The sequence below is a fragment of the Bubalus bubalis genome, chromosome 2 (assembly GCF_019923935.1).
Source record: "Bubalus bubalis isolate 160015118507 breed Murrah chromosome 2, NDDB_SH_1, whole genome shotgun sequence".
NCBI lineage: Eukaryota > Metazoa > Chordata > Mammalia > Artiodactyla > Bovidae > Bubalus > Bubalus bubalis.
In genome coordinates, this window is record NC_059158.1 from 113,952,490 (window position 1) to 113,973,133 (window position 20,644).

The 20,644-nt window shown below is 37.6% G+C and overlaps 1 protein-coding gene across 14 annotated transcripts in view; it reads right to left on the minus strand.

Moving 5' to 3' along the window:
- R3HDM1 (R3H domain containing 1) overlaps window positions 1-20,644 on the minus strand; it is a 167,569-nt gene that overhangs the window by 86,166 nt on the left and 60,759 nt on the right. For 13 of the 14 annotated variants that reach the window (XM_025277031.3, XM_006048201.4, XM_044935977.2 and 10 more), the window contains 2 exons: window positions 14,089-14,297; window positions 11,091-11,301 (listed from right to left, as the gene is read on the minus strand). In XM_025277031.3, coding sequence (XP_025132816.2) covers window positions 11,091-11,261 — 171 coding nt within the window. In that variant the 5' untranslated portion in view covers window positions 11,262-11,301; window positions 14,089-14,297. Of the gene's footprint in view, window positions 1-11,090; window positions 11,302-14,088; window positions 14,298-15,961; window positions 15,986-20,644 lie in introns of those variants that run through there. The other variant, XM_044935954.2, reaches the window with a different exon arrangement.

Here is a 20,644-nt window from a genome sequence, read left to right on the forward strand (position 1 = left end):
TTTTTTTTTACTGTGGAGAAGTACATATAAAATTTACCATTTTAATCATTGTTAAGTGTGCAGTTCAGTTTAAATATATTCAAAATGTTGTCACCATCCACACACTCCATATCTGTAACTCTTTTCATCTTGTAGCCATTAAACATTACTCCCCATCTTCTCTCATTCTAACCCCTGGTGACTACCATTCTACTTTCCGTCTCTGATTTTGAATCAAAGTACCTCATGTTAGTGGAATCACAAAGTGCTTATCTTTTAATGACTGACATTTCAGTTGGTATAATAACCCCCGAGTTTATCCATGTTGCAGCATATCACATAATTTCTTTCTTTTTTAAGGCTACATGTTATTCCATTGTATGCATATTCCATATTTTGCTTATCTCTTTATCTCAAGATAAATGCATTTGGCTTGACTCCATGTTTAACTATTGTGATTAATGCTGCTATGAACACGGGTGTACAAATATCTCTTCAAGATTCTGCTTTCAATTCTTCTGGTATATATCCCGAAGTGTAATTGCTGGATCACACACTAACTCTATTTTTAATTTTTTTAAGAACGGCCATTCTGTTTCCCATAATGTCTGTATCATTTTAAATTCCCAACAACAGTGCACAAGAGTTCTAATTTCCCCACATCCTTGCCAACACTTGTTTTTCTACTTTTTGATAGTAGCCCTCCTAATAGTATAACATAGTATCTCATATTTCTGATCTGCATTTCCATAGTGATTAGTGATGCTAAGTATCTATTCATGTACTTACTGGCCATTTGTATAACTTCTTTGAAAATGTGTATATTTAAATCCTTTCTCCATTTTTGAATTGGGTTGTTTGGGGTTTTGTTGTTGTGTTTTAGGAGTTTTCTATATATTATGGTTATAATATCTTCTCAGACAAATGATTTGCAAATATTTTCTCTTAGTCTATGGACTGTCTTTTTACTCTATTTATAGTCTTTTGCTGTAAAAAATTTTTTAAATTCTCATTAAGTCCAAACTGCCAGTTTGTGGTGTGACAGCCAGGAAATCACTGCCAAATTCAATGTTGTAAAGCGTTTGTCCTATGTTTCCCCCCACCTCTTCTTAAGAGATTGTGATTTTTTTCCTCCAATTTGGTATTCCGATTAGAAAAAGAACAATGTGAATCATGCTTTATTATGCTAATCAAGAGTACCAAATTTTGATACTGATTAGAGTAAGAACACGAGATCAGTGAGAATAAACACTGAATTATTACTAAAATACTGTGATAAAGCTTTACATTGATTGTACATAGAGAAAAAAATAACACTGGAGTTAAGGCAATAACCACATGTGCAAACCAAATACGTTACCCTGACATAGTCTTCAGTAAAAAGCTTTTTCCTTAGGTGATGGTTAATATTGTTGTATGTGGGTCAGTCTTCTCTTGAAGGATTAGGTTTGAATGGCTTCATTAAAAAGATCCCTCTTACTGGCCCACAATGGTCAGAAGTAGTCTTTGATGATCTTCTCTCATGTCATTTGAAACTACTGGGTCCAGAGTCTTCTGATACATTTGACTGAACATCTCTTCTACTGGGTCGGGCAAAAAGTTCCTTAGGGCATTTCTATAACATACGCATAAACCTAAACCAACTTTTTGGCCAACCCAATACATGTTACATGATCAATATCACTTCAAGGGACCACAATCCTGACCAGCATGAAGTCGTCTGTGCCAGCATCTTTCACAGAATAGTACAACCTCTCAGCAAAGAAAGTTGGGTGGCTCGGGGCAAACTGCAAGATGGTCTTCAGAACACTTTCGACACTTCTGGAAAACTCATGGTTGATATACTGCTTAATAAAGCTCCGTTAGCCATCCTGGAATAAGTCTCCACAACAGCTTTCAGCTAAAGAAAGCTTCTTGTGGCATGAATCAAGATAAAGTAAGATTCACATGTCCCAAGTCTTCACCCCTTACCAGCTTGATAAAGACACTGAGCATCTTCCTGAACCAACTGGTGGTTTATTTGTGTGTGTGGGGGTGGGGGTGGGGGTGGGGGGGGCGGGCGGAGAAACACTTTACTTAACACTTTCAAATCCAACCAACTTAAGATCAATCTGGTGTCTTATCTGGCTCTCATCAGTCAAGTCTCAAAAAATTAAAAGCAAGTCCCACTCCAAGGGTGGCCCTTTGGAGTGTCCTCATTTCAGCAAATGTTGAAACTTATACAAGACTCAAAAAGTCGGAGTTCACTGTAAAATGCACTGAAACACAGATGCTAGTTTTAGGGGAGTTGGGCCCAAACAAGGTTGGGAAAGATCATGAATGGGGCAGCATGGTGCTCCAGAAGTACACAAAGGTAGAAGGCTAGGGTTGAGTCCTGCCTGTGCCCCTGGATCTCCAGGTGACACTGGCAATTCATTGAAATAAGCTTCTGAAAAACAGGTTTGTGGGGCTCAATTTTGAGTTGCGACTCTTGAGTTCTATGACTCTAACGCCAAAATGGCTGGTCATAACCTTGAGCTCTTCTAGCCAATTCAGGATCCTTTTTGGAAGAAATGTCATCAGAGGGCATCCTTCCTCTGGGTATTTCTCCCTCAGGTTCATGAAGGATGGTGGCGGTAAAGGTAATTTTCACAAAGGTGTGCAGTTTTCAAATGGAAACCCAGCCACCCTGAGGCCATCAATAAACACTTTTGCCCTAGACCTGAGCGCTGACTTTTTTCTTAGAAATACCATTCTCTCTCTGGTACAAGTGAGCTGCTCGAGCAACTTTCCTCCCACTCTGTGGGGACAAGATCAGCATGTCTTCTCTGCAATGTAGGTTTTCGCTGTGGGCATCACACAGGGCCTGTGATCCTGGAAGATGCCAAGGGGCAGGTGTATGGCTTCACTAATCATTTGATAGGAGTAGCTTCCACAGCTTAACAGGTGTTTTCTTGTTATCAGTGCTGTTTGAAGTACTGCCCACAGACCTGTAAATGGGTAATACTGGCATCACCTGGGAGCTTGCTGAGATGCAGAATCTTGGCAGTCTCACCCCACACCTTCTTCAGTCTCTTTTGTGGTTTTGCAGTCTTCAGCCTTTGCCCTTCTTAAAGTTGTTGACTTTATAAATGGGTCCAGCAGCTCTGGCACTATGGGTCCCTTTCCTCTTGGGTGTGCAGTTTCTAACAGGCATCTTGGGCAGCGGGACGTCTTAGAGGCAGGCCTGGGGACTAAGAAAGCTCTCTTGGCTGGCCCCTTTGCTGTTATGTCTAAGAAGTCATCACCAAAATCAAGTCACGAAGCTTTCTTCCAGTGTTTTCTTCTAAGAAATTTAGAGTTTTATAGCTCTTAGAGGTCTTTGATTCATTTTGTGTTAATTGCTATATATGGTCTTAGGTAAGAGTCCAAGCTCATTCTTTTGCCTGTGGACATCTAGTTTTCCCAGCACCATTTTAAAAAAGACTATCCTTTCTTCATTGCCTTAGCACTCCTATCAAGAATCATCCGATCATATATCCAAGAATTTATTTCTGGGCTCTCTAGTCTATTCCACTGGTTTATATGTCTGTCTTTATGCCAGCACCAGACTGCTTTGATTACTGTAGCTGTGTAGTAAGTTTTGAAGTCATGAACTGACCCCTCCAGTTTTGTTCTTTTTCAAGAATGTTTTGACTATTCCAGGTCCTTTGAAGTCCCACATGAATTTTAGAATGGGATTTTCTATTTTTGCAAAAATGACATTTGATTTTGATGGGAATTGCACTAATCTGTAGATCACTTTGGGCAGTATTAACATTTTAACAATACTGATGTCTCCAATTCAAGACAATGAATATACTTCAATTTAATTATGTCATCTGTAATTTCTTTCAGCATTGTTTTGTAGTTTTCACTGAACAAATCTTTCACCCCCTTGATTAAGTTAATTCCTAAGTATTTTATTCTGTTTAATCCTTCTGCATATCGAACTGCTTTTCCAATTTCCTTTTCAGATTGTTCACTGTTTATATATAAAAATCCAACTGATTTTTGTGTGCTGACTTTGTGTTCTGCTACTTTACTTGAATTCATTTATAGGAATAGTGTGTGTGTGGCAACAGAAACATTGCTAATCAAAAACTCTTTGTATAATTATTTGGGACCATACCAACAATTCAGAACTCCATAGCAATTATGTGGGAAAGTGAACTTCTTGAGATTAATGTGACGGATTGCTTGAATTAACTCTAAATAATTCTTAACAAAGTAGTCATAAAAATTCTTAAAAGATTATAGTCCCTAATAAAACTGAATAAAAAACACAATCAACACTGTCATACAAGTGAAATTATTTATACAAGAAGTGGTCAAAGAGCTTTCTATTAATTAAGATAATATCTGCTTGGAAACATTCAAGGAGATGTCTAATGTCTGCTGGCCTTTCTCCAGCTTGATGATATTATTGTTATTATTATCATGGCTTATGTAGCTTTATTGAAGAAAAAATCAATCACTAGCAGAGCTATTAGTTGATTACTCATCCACTGACAACTGGCATCATTTATTGAGTGCTATATTAAACACTGTATTCAAAGACAGATTAACTAACAGCGCCAAGACTCCTAACAGTATATACATAAAAATTACAAAATGTTTGAGACCCTGTTTTAGAATACAAAGGGTGTTTGACTTCCATTTTCCACTCTCTATAGAACAAGAACAGGTCATTCCTTTACTGACATGCATAAAAAACATCACATTTTCTGTACTGCTGCTGCTATAAATTCAACACCAATTCTCCAGCACATCAGTTATGAACATGAAGCATATCATGTAACCTCAAACCTCTAACAGTGGACGGTTTAAACAAGGATGGATACTGCTAGAATAATGCTGCTTCCTTTGATGCGACAACTCAGCATCCATCTCCCTCCCCCTCAGATGATTCTTCAGCATGATAAAGCAGAGTGAGGAATGGTTTCAGTCTCATAACCAAGTTAGAGTGAAGAAACTGGCCACATAATACATATGCTCCATTAAAAAAAAAAAAGGCACCTTGGGCAACTGTCCTCTTGTACTTTACAGTTTCTAGAACCATTTATTCTCTGAAGATAGAACTTAAGTCTTCTCAAGTGAGCACATGAATGAATGGATGGAGGTAAACAAAAAATAAAATGAAAAAAGATGAGGCCTGACAGGAGAGCACCCAGATAAGAAAATCAAAAAAGGTACAATAATTTAAAGTTTACTCCAGCTATGATGGAGGTTATTCTAACTTTAAGGTAGCATCACATGGCACAGTCTGAGTCCATTCCCGAGATACTCAGTAGTGCTTATCTCTGTTTTATAGATCCGTGCAATCTCTGGCACCAGGGAATCATCTAAGTTTGGATCACATATCAGTGAACAAATGGATAAAAGAACAGTTTATATAAATAATATCTTTAACAAATAGTAGAAAATCATAAGAGTTCTTTATATTAATTTTATACTATGACATCCCTTCATTCAAAAATTAGTTTTCCTCAATAAAATACTAAAAGGATGGTCAGGAAATTAAGATTTGGAAACAGATGAAATGTTTGCTTTCTTAAGAAAACATTTCCATTTTCCTAAGTCACTTTTAATCAGCACATACATGTAAATTTGAGTAAAAATAATAGTTGCTGTTTAAAATGAAACCTTCAGGAAGTATCTTAGAGGTAGAAAAAGAAGATGAAATGTCTACTACTATCTTAGAAAAAAAGGCATTTCATAATAGGTAACTCCATATTAAGAGGTAACTATATAAAACAGAGTTTTTTTAACAAGACACTATTCCCTTTTCATTCTTAAAAGAGTTGACTTATTTATATTAAAACAAAAAAATTTTTCTAATTTTATCTACTTCCATTCCTAATTTCCATTACTTAAATCTCTGTGTACATTATTTCAACTGTAAACCCCTTGCCAGATACCTTGCATAGAGGCATCTTGAACCTCAAAATCTCCAAGCAGAGTAAATATATCCACGTAAAAGTAAAATCTTAATAAACATTTGAATAAACAAGGAATACAGTATTTCAGTGGATTAACATAAAACGAACTCTCGTATTCTCTTTTTTCCTCTTCCCAGTCTTTATACTCACCATGCTATATGGAACGTGATATGAGAGACCAAGCCCATTTTTCCTTATTACACTATTTCCTTGCCATGGAATATGTTTTCAGTAAGTGTTTGCGGACTGCATGAAATTCTCCTGCAGTATGAACCACTGAGCCATGATTCAATAGTGGTCATCAGAACGTTTTTGTGTTTACCACCAAGAGCAACACAAGAGACATGGCAGAAAATGTAATACAAGCACACCTCGTTTCACTGTGCTTGGCAGATACTGTGCTTTTACAAATTGAAGGTTTGTTGCAACCCTGCTTCAAGTAGCACCATTTTTCCAACAGCGTTTGCTCTCTTTGTGTCTGTCATGTTTTGGCAATTATCACAATTTTTCAAACTTTGTCATTATTATTTTATTTGTCATGGTGATCTGTCATCAGTGACCTCTGATGTTACCACTGCAATTATTTTGGGGTGCCTCAAACCACACCCACGTAAGATGGCAAGCTTAACCAATAAATGTGGTGTGTGTTCTGACTGCTCTGCCAACTAGACAGTCATTTCCAGTTTCTCCCTCTCCCCAGGGACCCCTATTCCCTGAAACACAACGATGTTGAAATCAGGCCAGTTAATAATCCTACATGTAAGTCTTCAAGGGGAGAAGGCAATGGCACCCCACTCCAGTACTCTTGCCTGGAAAATCCCATGGACAGAGGAGCCTGATAGGCTGCAGTCCATGGGGTCGCGAAGAGTCGGACACAACTGAGCGACTTCACGTTCACTTTTCACTTTCATGCATTGGAGAAGGAAATGGCAACCCACTCCAGTGTTCTTGCCTGGAGAATCCCAGGGACGAGGGAGCCTGCTGGGCTGCTGTCTATGGGGTCGCACAGAGTCGGACACAACTGAAGCGACTTAGCAGCAGCAGCAGCAGCAAGTCTTCAAGAGAAGGTAAGAGTCACATCTTTCTCAGTTTAAATTGAAAGCTAGAAATTAAGCATAGTGAGGAAGGTATGCTGAAAGCTGAGACAGGCTGAAAGCTAGGCCTGTTTGCCAAACAATTAGTCAAGTTGTAAGTACAAAGGAAAAGTTCTTGAAGGAAATTAAAAGTGTTACACCAGGGGAAAACATGAATGATAAGAAAGTGAAACTTCCTTACTGCTGATATGGAGAAAGTTTTAGTGGTCTGGATAGAAAATCAAACCAGCAACAACATTCCCTTAAGCCAAAGCCTAATTTAGAGCAAAGCCCCAACTCTCTTCAGTTCTATGAAGGTGGAGTGAGGTGAGGAAGATGTAGAAGTTGAAAGCCAGCAGAAGTTGGTTCACAGATTTTAAGGAAAGAAGCCATCTCCACAGCATAAAAATGCAAGGTGAAACACCAAGTGCTCATGTAGAAGCTGCAGCAAGTTAGCCAGATCTAACAGCCTTCTATTGGAAAAAGATGCCATCTAGGACTCCCATAGCTAGGGAGGCGAAGTCAATGACTGGCTTCAAAGCTTCAAAGAACAGGCTGATTTTCTTATTAGGGATTAACGCAGCTGGTGACTTTAAGTTGAAGTCAGTGGTCGTTTACCACCCTGAAAATCCTAGGGCCCTTAAGAATTATATTAAACCTATTTTGCCTGTGCTCTATCAATGGGACAACAAAGCCTAGATGATAGCACATTTATTTACAACATGCATAACTGATTATTTTAAGTGCATTGTTGAGACCTACTGCTCAGAAAAAGGATTCCTTTCAGAATACTACTGCTCATTGACAATATACCTGGTCACCAAGAGCTCTGATGGAGATGTACAACTAGATTCATATTGTTTTTATGCCTGTTAACAACACAACATCATTCTGCAGCCCATGGATCAATAAGTAATTTCAACTTTCAAGTTCTTTCAATTTCTTAAGTCTTATTACTTAAGAAATACATTCTGTAAGGCTATAGCTACCACAGATAGTAATTCTTCTGATGGATATGGGCAAAGCCCAGAAAGCCTCTGGAAAGATTCACCATTCTAGATGCCACTGGTGATTCATGGGAAGAGGTCAGAATAGTAACATTAATAGGAATTTGGAAGAATTTGATTCTAACCCTCATGGATGACTTTAAGGGGTTCAAGACTTCAGTGGAGGAAGTAACTGCATATGGAGTGGAAACAGAAAGAGAACTAGAAGTGGGGCCTGGGGACTTTCCTGACGGTCCAGTGGTTAAGAATCTGCCTTGCAATGCAGGGGACATGGGTTCAATCCCTGGTTGGGGAACTAATATCCCAGCCACAGGTAACTAGGCCCATGTGCCAGAACTACCGAGTCCACACACCACAACTAGAGAGAAGCCTATGCAGCTCAACAAAGATCCTGCATGCCGCCACTAAACCAGACACAGCCAAAAATAAATAGATAAACATTAAAAAAAAAGAGAGAGAGAGAGACAATGAAAAATACTATCCTTAAAAAAAAAAAAAAAAAAAGTGGGGCCTGAAGATGTAGCTGAATTGTTGCAATCTCGCTATAAACCTTTAACAGATGAGGAATTGCTTCCTGTGCCTAGTGAGCAAAGTGGTTTCTTGAGATGGCATCTACTCTTAGTAAAGATGCTGTGAACATTACTTAAATGACAACAACGGATTTAGAATATTACATAAACTTCACTGAGGAAGCATCGACAGAGTCTGAGAGGACTGACTCCAATTTTGAAAGAAGTTCTACTGAAGGTAAAATACATCATTGCATGCTACAGAGAAACTGGACATAAGAGGAAGTGCAAATTGATGCAGCAAATTTCAATGCCTTATTTAAGACATTGCCAGTGACCTTTAGCAACCACCACTCTGATCAGTCAATAGCCATCAACATCAAGGCAAAACACTCCAACGGCTAAAAGATTATGATCTGTCAAAGGTTCAGATGATGGTTAGCATCTTTAGCAATAAGGTATTTTTAATTAAGGTCTGACTATTTTTTTTATATATAATGCTACTGCATCCTTAACAGCCTACAGTATAGTGTCTTTACATGTGCTGGGAAACCAAAAAATCTGTGTGACTTGCTTTAATGTGGTATTTGCTTTACTGCAGTGGTCTGGAAACAAACCTGCAATAAATTCAGTGTATGCCATAATCCAAGTTAATCGCCTGTTGAGAAACATGACCTGGAAGAGTGAACCTTTGGTGCCGAAAAGAGACTAGAAAGATATCTTTTACCATTTCAATCACAAATGCAAGAGAATTTAAGCATTTTCTCTGATCCAATCAGGATACTGACTTTCTGCCATCACTGGGTGTACTGACGGCAGGCATGACAATCTTTTGTTGTAAAAAGTGCTATTTCTAAAAATGACTAGAAAAACTGTTATTCCTCCAAATTTCTGTTATTCCTCCAAATTTCTTAGATAATAGCCACCTGACTTTACTTAAGCAGTGGGATCTAAATGCTTTTTAACTGCTGTATGAGTTAATATCATTTTCTAACACATTCTGGCACATAATGAAGAATACAGTTTTTGAGTGAATGAAAGAATAAAACAACCTTTAAAAGAACCTTCTTAATTTATTCTAAAAGAATAAAGTATAAGTTTTGGCACATAGCCTTCAAGGTCTTTAGGATGTAGAAAGAATGATAAGAGTAATTTTCTCCCCAAATGCTAACTAAAACAAAAGTTTAAGGCATAGTATTTTAATTTAACAGTTTATGGGCTTCCCTGATGGCACTAGTGGTAAAGAACCTACCTGCCAATGCAGGAGACATAAGAGACACAGGTTCCATCTCTGGGTCGGGATGATCCCCTGGAGAAGGAAATGGCAACCCACTCCAACATTCTTGCCTGGAGGATCCCATGGACAGAGGGGCCTGGTGGGCTATAGTCCATAGGGTCACGAAGAATCTGACACAACTGAAGTGACTTAGCAGTATAGGGCTAACTAAAACAGAAGTATCAGACAGTATTTTAAACTAACAGCTTATGGTAGATTAAAGGTCTTTCCTACTGAGAGACAGGGTCAAATGCCCCCTCCCCTTGAATCTGGGCTGGCTTTACTAACAAGTGTTATCAACAGACAACAGTGGAAGTGACATTCTGGGACTTCTAAGCCTAGGTCACAAGGATGCTTGCAGCTTTGTTTGGCTCTTGGAACACTTTCTGGAACCCCTGAGCTGCCCATAATGAGTCTGATTACCTGGGCCGATTGTGTTGGAGGCAGTCCGGGTATGTTATCCTAGTTCCAGCTCAGCTTGCATTCCAGCTATTGCCACCAACAAGCCAGATAAGTGAGCAAAACAGTTATGGACTTTTCGGGCCAGGCCACCTGACATTTAAATATCAGTGAGGGATCTCTTTTGATGCCTTGTATGGACAAGATTCACTCAGTCAAGCCACTGCTCCATTTCCCGACACACAAGTCACGAGATATTTAAAAAGAAAATGTTATTTTAAAATTGCAAGCCCTTATTTTGTGATTATCCATTGTATAGCAACAAATAACAAGAACACTTAAAAGCAAGCATTATTAAGTACTACTTGACACAATTTTTACCTACCTTGAATCTGTGGACCATCATCAATTTTCATCTATGCCTGGAATTAAAAGCCTTCTCAGTGGTTAGTGCTAGGTCATCATACATGTGTAGCATCAAAAGCCTCAAGTGACCTTTTTTCTTCATCAATCTCTTTTTTCCCCTCAGTCACAGTTATCAGTTGCTTCCCCAGGGCTGTTTTTGCCAACAGAACTCCTGCAGTTACAATCTCTCTATTCTAATCTCCTCTAATCTTAGGTTATTTTGAACTCTCACAACACTGATAGGTGTAAAATGGAATGAAAAAGTATAAAGCCACTAGAAAAAACAATATTAGCCACATACAAATAAAAAGAAATAGGTGATACAAGCAAATCAAAGAGCTAGATTCAACAAGCTAATCCAGGTGACCACCCAAAGCAGCTGATAGACATGTCACAACGGGTCATCTTACCCTTATACAATTCTGAAAGTGAGTGTTGTATGAAAAGTATAATTATGTATTGAATATTTAATACTTGTAGCCAGAGGAAAAAATCTTGTTTACCTGCAAATCAATATTGTTGTCGATACAATGTTCATTCTTTTCTGCCAGAATCTTCCCATAGTTTTCTGATTTGGTAAGATTTTCAACTCCAGTTGTATCTTTCACTTCTGCCTCCAAATCCTTCATTGTTTCAGTTTCATTTTTTATAGTAACAGTATCAGACATCCTCATTAGCAAAGGTTATTTTAGAATTCTACAGGGAACTTGAAGCCTTAGCAAGCAAGAAAAAAATTTTAATTCAGTTTGAAACATCCCTTACATTCAGTTAGTGCACAACAATGACTAAGTATCTTCTATGTTCCAGGAATAATGTCAAATATACACAGATAAATGCAAAATTCCTGCTTCCAAAGAGCATACAGTTTAGTGGCAAATATATCCAAATTAAAAAAAAACATAAGACAATGAGATAAGGGATATAATAAGGGTATGAGGTGATTTTGATGTGCACACCACTGTGAAAGTTCATAAGAAACATTAAGAAATCAGTCCTATCCAGATGAAAGGTAATGGATGGAGAGTTATAGATATATACTAGGCTGACATCAGAAACCTTTTTATCTGAAGGGATATTACGAGTATTGTCCCTGTCATAGGGACAAAATCTTCCTGTCATAGCTTCAGAGCTTTCATTTAGCATTCCTAAAATTTCTAACTTCTTAAATTAACTTGCATATCCAAAAGGAAATAACTTAAAAAATAGTGACATTCTAGACAAAATACAGTTGTGAATTTGCACTAATAACTGTCCAGCATTATGAATCAAGCATTGAAAACTCTCCTGATTTACATGACTCAGGGCCAAACAACATACATTACCAGATGCTTTAGTACTTCAAAGGAGATCAAATACAAAAGAAGCCAATATATTTCATATCTTCAGTGAGTTTAAGACAACAATGGGAACTTTACACTGAATATCAAATAGGAACCTATCAGATACAGCTCTCATTTTAGGACATATGAAATACGTGAACCTGAAGAGCAGAAGTTATAAACCACTTGTATTTTTTTCTAGACTTACAGAGATATAACTGATATATAATAACATATAAGCCTAAGGTGTACAATATGATTATTTGATCAGATCAGATCAGTCGCTCAGTCGTGTCCGATTCTTTGCGACCCCTTGAATTGCAGCACGCCAGGCCTCCCTGTCCAACATCAACTCCCGGAGTTCACTTAGACTCACGTCCATCGAGTCAGTGATGCCATCCAGCCATCTCATCCTCTGTCGTCCCCTTCTCCTCTAGCCTCCAATCCCTCCCAGCATCAGAGTCTTTTCCAATGAGTCAACGCTTCGCATGAGGTGACCCAAGTACTGGAGTTTCAGCTTTAGCATCATTCATTCCAAAGAAATCCCAGGGCTGATCTCCTTCACAATGGACTGGTTGGATCTCCTTGCAGTCCAAGGGACTCTCAAGAGTCTTCTCCAACACCACAGTTCAAAAGCATCAATTCTTCGGCGTTCAGCCTTCTTCACAGTCCAACTCTCACATCCATACATGACCACTGGAAAAACCATAGCCTTGACTAGATGGACCTTTGTTGGCAAAGTAATGTCTCTGCTTTTCAATATGCTATCTAGGTTGGTCATAACTTTCCTTCCAAGGAGTAAGCATCTTTTAATTTTATGGCTACAGTCACCATCTGCAGTGATTTTGGAGCCCAGAAAAATAAAGTCTGACACTGTTTCCACTGTTTCCCCATCTATTTCCCATGAAGTGATGGGACCGGATGCCATGATCTTCGTTTTCTGAATGTTGAGCTTTAAGCCAACTTTTTCACTCTCTACTTTCACTTTCATCAAGAGGCTTTTTAGTTCCTCTTCACTTTCTGCCATAAGTGTGATGTCATCTGCATATCTGAGGTTATTGATATTTCTCCCAGCAATCTTGATTCCAGCTTGTGTGTCTTCCAGTCCAGCGTTTCTCATGATGTACTCTGCATATAAGTTAAATAAACAGGGTGACAATATACAGCCTTGACTAACTCCTTTTCCTATTTGGAACCAGTCTGTTGTTCCATGTCCAGTTCTAACTGTTGCTTCCTGACCTGCATACAGATTTCTCAACAGGCAGGTCAGGTGGTCTGGTATTCCCATCTCTTTCAGAATTTTCCACAGTTTATTGTGATCCACACAGTCAAAGGCTTTGGCATAGTCAATAAAGCAGAAATAGATGTTTTTTTGGAACTCTCTTGCTTTTTCCATGATCCAGCGGATGTTGGCAATTTGATCTCTGGTTCCTCTGCCTTTTCTAAAACCAGCTTGAACACCAGGAAGTTCACGATTCACATATTGCTGAAGCCTGGCCTGGAGAATTTTGAGCATTACTTTACTAGCATGTGAGATGAGTGCAACTGTGCGGTAGTTTGAGCATTCTTTGGCATTGCCTTTCTTTGGGATTGGAATGAAAACTGACCTTTTCCAGTCCTGTGGCCACCGCTCCAGGTAATGCAATCCATCACCTCACATAATTAAATTTGTGTGTGTGTGGTAAGGACTACCTATTTCAAAATGCATCAAAAAAATGAAGATGAACTGAACAGGTAGAGGGATGGGTACAGATGGACAGATGCAGGTTAAAGCAAGTATAATAAAATGTTGATGGTAGAATGCAGGGGTGGTTAAATGGTTTCACTGTAAAATTCTTTCAACTTCTCTGTGTTTCTCAAAATTTCATAATTAAATCTTGAGAAGGGAAAAATCCAGTAGACCTTGTTTTTTCTACATGGAAAATTCAAGAGTTCTTTTCCCAAAAGAATGTTTTGCAATGAAATACCTAAACCTATCTTAGGAATCCATAAATACATCTGAAAAGCTTAAAAAAAAAAAAAAAAAAAAAGTCTTCCTTAATTATATTCATACCAAAGTTAAGTGATTCATTCTCAAAACAGTAAAGTTACTAAGGGGGAAGAGGTTATTTAAAGTACTCTGCTTACGATTTTGAAAGAAAAATCTCTAATTTTTCTTAAATGATAAGAGAGGTTAGGTTACCTGATGTGTCCTATGGATTTGGGATTGTGGTGTTCCACAAAAATAAAATAAAATAATCCAAGGTTCTTTTTCACAGTTGTCAGCCAGGATGTCAATTGTCTTGACCCATTTGGAATCTGGCAGGAGGAGTCCCATGTCCTTGTCACCACTGTAGATTCCTGGACTGAAATGGACTGTCTTGGATCAAATATATCATATCTCTCAGCGGCCTAAAATTAAAACAAAATATTTTAACAAAATAGCCAAGGGAAATGAAACACTACACAGTAATTTGGAAATTTAAAATACTACTCTTGGTGACTTTACTGTTTTCTTGTCCTAAACAAGGGCCAGAACACTTAGTTCTACACAATTCTGACATACACTGGTCTTGTGAGCCTGAGTAAGTCATGAAGCCACCTAGACTTTTCTGCTGTAAAAGCAGAAGGAAGAAGAAAGCAAGGGAATAGATATATAATAAGAACAGAGTATATGGTCAGTGTTGTAAGGGAGATGATGATTTTCATTTTAAAAGTGTGCCCAGTATCAGAACCAGGGAATTCTTGCCTCCAAGAACTATGATTTTTAGAGTTTTCTTCCAAAGCTACAACTCCATGGATATAAAACAGTAATTTTAAAAAATAATCACATTCTAGGTTTTTAAAAGAACAAAAGCTGTAATAAGCCATTTAACACGTTCAAAGAGACACACATTGCCTGTTAAAAGCAAATGTCTATAAAGGGTGACTATTTTTAAAGACATCTGAAAGATTAATGCCAAAATTCTCTCAGTGTCATCTGTTTTTATAGTCAGTTTCATTTAAAGTTTTCTCTTTTTTTTGGTACAAGTGACTACATCACAGCAAAAAACACTTTCTGTGTCGCTCTTCCATCTTCCTTTGACAATCTGTTGTCAATAAATAGGACAGCACAGTTTTAAGGTGAACAACTGCATATAATGGGGTCTAACCACCAAGAGATGCAATACTAATACTGCTGAGCATACATCACAGAAGAATTCACATCTTATACTAATTCTTTAAAAACGACTTTGAAATGGAATTACTTTGAACCCCAACACAGATTCATATTAGTTTTCATATCTCAACTATACTGTGTTTGACTACAGGATAACAGAAAAGGAGGTATTACAAACAAGTGTTAAACTGTTTTCTAATTGACATCGTCATTTCAATATGACCAAGGTTGCTGGGCCACTAAATATAATGACTAGGCTTAAGAAAAAAAATCCACCTGAAACAAACCAAAAAATACTTAAATATATTATTTTTCTCATTTTAAATTTTTTCTCTCATAAAATGGTAGACACAAGATGGCAGCACTCACTAAGCAGCAAAATTCTTTGTGTTCTTGCAGAAATTTTGTGATTTAGTTTTAACTTTTTTACATTCAAAACTCTAAGAGAGCATGGTTGCAGTTCACTTAAGAAGTGAGTAAGGTACCACGAAAGGAAAAGCTGCAAGGGATAATGAGGAGGAGGCACAATGTGAAGAGGTGAACAAGGATTAGAAGATCTTCTAAGGACCCAAGGAATCTTAGGGACCACCAAATCCAACTGTATGATAAACATGCACGTTATCAGTGCCCAGAAGTAAAATGACTTATCCAAAGTCATACAATCAATTTAAATGACCAATACTTGCTAATAAGCCTCACTACTTGACAACAAATTAATGAGTGCTGCTGAACCAACTGGCCAGTTATTGCCTGGAAAGGAAGTAGTGGTATAACAGAAAACTCAATGCATTAGCATTAGTGTGTGTGTGCTCAGTCAGGTCTGACTCTTTTCAATCCTACAGACTGTAGGGGAGTCGGACACGACTGAAGCAACTTAGCATGCATGCATGCATTGGACAAGGAAATAGCAACCCACTCCAGGATTCTTGCCTGGTGAATCCCAGGGACAGAGGAGCCTGATGGGCTGCGTCTGTGGGGGTCGCACAGAGTCGGACACGACTGAAGCGACTTAGGAACAGCAGCAGCAGCAGACTGTAGGGAAAAAAATATTTAACTGATAAATGGTTAGAAGATTTGAATGGCTTAAAGGTCAAGCACTTGCTGCAGTATCTCTCACAGAGTGGGCACCCCAAAAATGTTATAATAGCTTTCTTTCATAGTCAGATAGGCCAGCAGTTGGTTGAAGCTTTATCTGTTGTGTCCTGGCTGCACCCTGCATGATAGCAGACTGACTGAGGCCCACATAGGGTGCACAGTGGCCTTGTATACCTCAACTTTTCTTATGCATAAATCCTACAAAGCTCAAAAGAAGAGAATGACTGGAGTTTGTATGAATGTGCCTATGTTGGGGAGGAGGGTGCTTGCCTCAGTGCACAGCCTCATTGGGCTCTCATTAGAGCTTTGCCATTAAACATTAAAAATGCACATCAACTTTACTTCTCAAAAGTAATAATGTATTTATTTTAAATACAAATGTTTTCCTCTCTAAATCTTCAAGTAAAAGAGAGATTCCAGCTTCTTGGTACTTACTAAAACAAAATTACTTTTATTGTGGCACAAAACCTGTATTTCTAGGGTTACCTAAGGCTATGTGGACATGTAGGTGTCAAGTATAGGAAGCCACAGACAGAAATGGCAGATTATATCTCTGCCACAACACTCAGGAGTCAATTAAATGCACCTTCCTTATGTAATAGATAGCTATACAGTAAGTCAACATGATTAAGGAACTTAAATGAATTGGGTAGGTTTCTACAATAGAAAGAAAAGGAAAAATAATATTGACATCTATTAAATGCATACATCTGAGTACCTACTGTTACTGATATTTAAAAACTGAGCTTCTGAGAATTTGTTTCAACATAAAACAAATTTTATTTGTTGCAACAAAACATAAAAAAAAAGATGTATATATGCACTCAACATTCAAACTCGTCTTTGAAAATACATTCTTCCAGCCAGTAATGTTATTTATTAGGGATATATCAGAGATTTGATTGCTTCCCTGGTGGTCAGCTGTAAAGAATATGCCTGCCAATGCAGATGTGGGTTTGATCCCTGGGTTGGGAAGATCCCCTGGAGAAGGAAATGGCAACCCACTCCAGGGTTCTTGGCTGGGAAACCCACGGACAGAGGAAAATTCCATAGCCCCGTGGGTTATAGTCCACAGGGTCACAAAAGAGTTGTACGTGGCTGAGCAACTAAACAACAGAGATTTGATTATATATAATTTCTAAGCTACCAGGTAGCCAACAAAAGAGAAATGCCACATGTATGTATTATACATAATAGAATCTTCAGAATCTTATGCACAGAAAGGCTGGCATCCACCCAACACCATATGCAAACGGTTATTAGAGGGAAAATTAAATTTTTATAACCTAAAAAAGTAAAACTATAAAAGCATATGAATATAGGAAATATTTTATAATTATTTTGTGAGAGTCCTTCCCAAGAATGATGTAAAAATTTAGAAGCCATCAAAGAAAAATATTAACAAAATTTACAATAAAGTTTCAATATTTTTTTGTATGACAAAAATGTAAGAGATTAAAAGGCAAATCATGTAACAAAAATATTTTCAATACAAAAGGGCCAAAATCTTTAAAGTAAAAAATGGTCTTAAAAACCAAAGAGAAAAGGAGAGAAATGGGAACCAAAAATTTATAAAAGAAATATAAGTTACTAGCACCAAAAACTACTCATAAACAGCCTACCAGTGCAGGTACTGTTCTAATACCTTTCATAATTAACTCATTTAAAACTCGTAACATGGAGAAGGAAATGGCAAAGCAATCCAATATTCTTGCCTGGAAAGTCCACGGACAGAGGAGCCTGGCGGGCTGCAATCCATGGGGTTACATGGCTGAGCATGCATGAATGAGGGTGGAGGGAGATGGGTTGGTAGCAATAAACTGGTAGAACTAAAAAAAAAAAAAGCTCCTAACAATTCTAGGAAGTAGGCTGTATCAATATCCCCATTTTACAGATTAGGAAACTAAGGCACAGATAAATTGCTTTGTCCATTGTCACATAGATGGTAAGAGTGGGATATGAAGCAGGATATGAACTGGGGCAGACACATGCTCCTCTCTAAGCTCTTACCCAAAATGCTGTATCATCATTAATATGTACCAAGAAGAGAGACAATTTGGGTTTATAGACCATATTTATTTCAAAAAATACTTAAAATGTGTAGTAACTTGGTAACACTGTGTTCAAGAAAGAAAGTAGGAGACTTACCCTTTTCACGTAGATAGTACATAGTAGTACAGAGATCCCATTTTTATTTATGGTCAGTCAGGCTAATCGCTACTAAATTAGCAGAACTGTCAGGTAATCATCCAGTTTCTCTTAATTTCCCTATCTCCTGTGATCTTAAGTATTAAACTATGCAAACCTGGCTGGTAATAAGGGTTCAGTTTTTGGTGAAGGAACAACATGAAGCCAAGGAGCTTACAAATGATTAATATGCATAGTTAGCTACCTTTCTCAGGGTAACAAAGCAGGGCAGAATTAGGATCAACATTTTGAAAGCATATGCAGTCCATGAATGAACAATTTCTCCAGTGAAGATTTCAGACAGAATTTTCAGCAATAAAAATTAACCACTGCTAATTCAAAGGATCACCTTATTCTGCATAGAGCCTAATGTATGTGGTTCTATGAGTGTGTTAGGTGCTCAGTCATGGCTGACTCTTGGCTAACACATAGACTGTGGTCCACCAGACTCTTTTGTCCATGGAATTCTCCAGGCAAGTATACTGGAGTGGGTAGCCAGTCCCTTCTCCAGGGGATCTTCCTGACTCAGGGATCAAACCAAGTCTTCTGTGCTGCAAGCAGATTTTTTATTGTCTGAGCTACCAGAGAAACCTATGTGTTTATATAGCACAAAGAACTGAAAAGTTACATAATCAGAAAAATAAATATTCTAATTTCACACATTGAAAACCAGTTTTTTTCTAGATAAAACATCAAAAAGTTATTTAAGAGAATCCCCTGATGATTCAGTGTTTAGGATTCTGCACTTCCCCTGCTGGGGGCCTGGGTAAATCCTCAGTCAGGGAACTAAGATCCCACAAGCCCATGGCTCACCCCCATCCCCCAAATAATTACAATTTTGTTGTGAGAAAGAAATGTGGCCACACAGGTTAAAAAAAATTTTTTTTTCACATAAATATTGGGGGGGGGAGGAGTTACATTATTTAAGTTATCTGAATAGAATTTGGCACTGCAATGTCACTTTATTAGATAGACACAATGCTGTATTTTTTCCCTTAGAGAAGAAATGTAATCGGGCAGGCACATTTATTAAATAAGCCAAATGCACAAGATCAACATACAACTTCTCCTAAGGTTAAAGACAGACACAAACCATTGGCCAAAGGCCTCTACTTAGAAAAGCCAAAAAAAAAAAAAAAAGCCCACAACCATCCATGGTTTATGCTATATTTAGAAATAGTGGAAATACACATTCTCAATCACTTGTCATTTACTTGAAGAAGAATACAAGCAGCAACATTTCAAAATGCTAAATGCCTATGTGATTTATAAACAGTTGCTGTCATCCAACAAAAGGTATGGAGTGACCTCAGGAAGCTGCAGCAAGTATTAGCTATATTATTAAAAATGAACAGAAGAGAAAGAACTACCTTGATGCAAAGAGTTTTCTAAACCCAAATGAGGAGGTTAATAATGACATTTATCAACAAACACATAAAATATTTTAAGATGATATTAAAAAGAGGAAAAAAGATAAAAAGAAAAAAACTTTAAAAAGGAGAGAAAATAATTAAAAAAAAGAAAAGTAAAAAGGTTTGGTAAATTAAAGAATGAGAGGGAATAACAGATTAGTGGAGTCTTATAGTCCATGAGGTCGCAAAAGAATAGGACACAACTTTGCGACTAAACAACCATCAGATTCTGAGACAAATTACTTTTATTAAAAAACTTAATGGGGAGGTAAGGTGTTACATGAATCTGCTGCATTCTGCATACAAAGATGCCAAAGGAAAAAGAAGTTCATTTAACGGGAACAGAGTATATGAACTGAGGCTAAAGACAAGAAATGTGACGATAGCTAGAGTTGACAAGGGCATGGGGAATGGAAACTCTCAAATACCATGAGTTTATGTTAGTAATCTGTGATAACAAATGAAGTTTAAATTTGTCCTATCCTATGCCCAACATTTCCACTTCTGGATCTATACACCGAAGAGACTCATATATGTACATGAGGAGACTACAAAAATACTCACTGAATTGTTTTAATACAATGCAACTTATGGAAAAATTTTAAAACCACACAATCATGAATTGGAAGGATACACATCTATTTCGTGTTAGTAATTCTCTCTGGAAGTTTCTGGTGAGAAGAACAGGAATTTTTAGCATGTCTTTATTATTTATTTTTTAAAGAAAAAGATCCGTAGCAAACAACAAAAGGTTAACAATTTGCTAATTCTGAGTAGTAAGTACTGAACATTTTGTTATAATGCTTTTTTTTTTTGGTTCTGACATTTTATTAATTCATTTAATCCACCTAACAACCCTAAGGAGTTCTGAATGTCTCCATTTTACAAGTGAGGAAGCGGAGGCA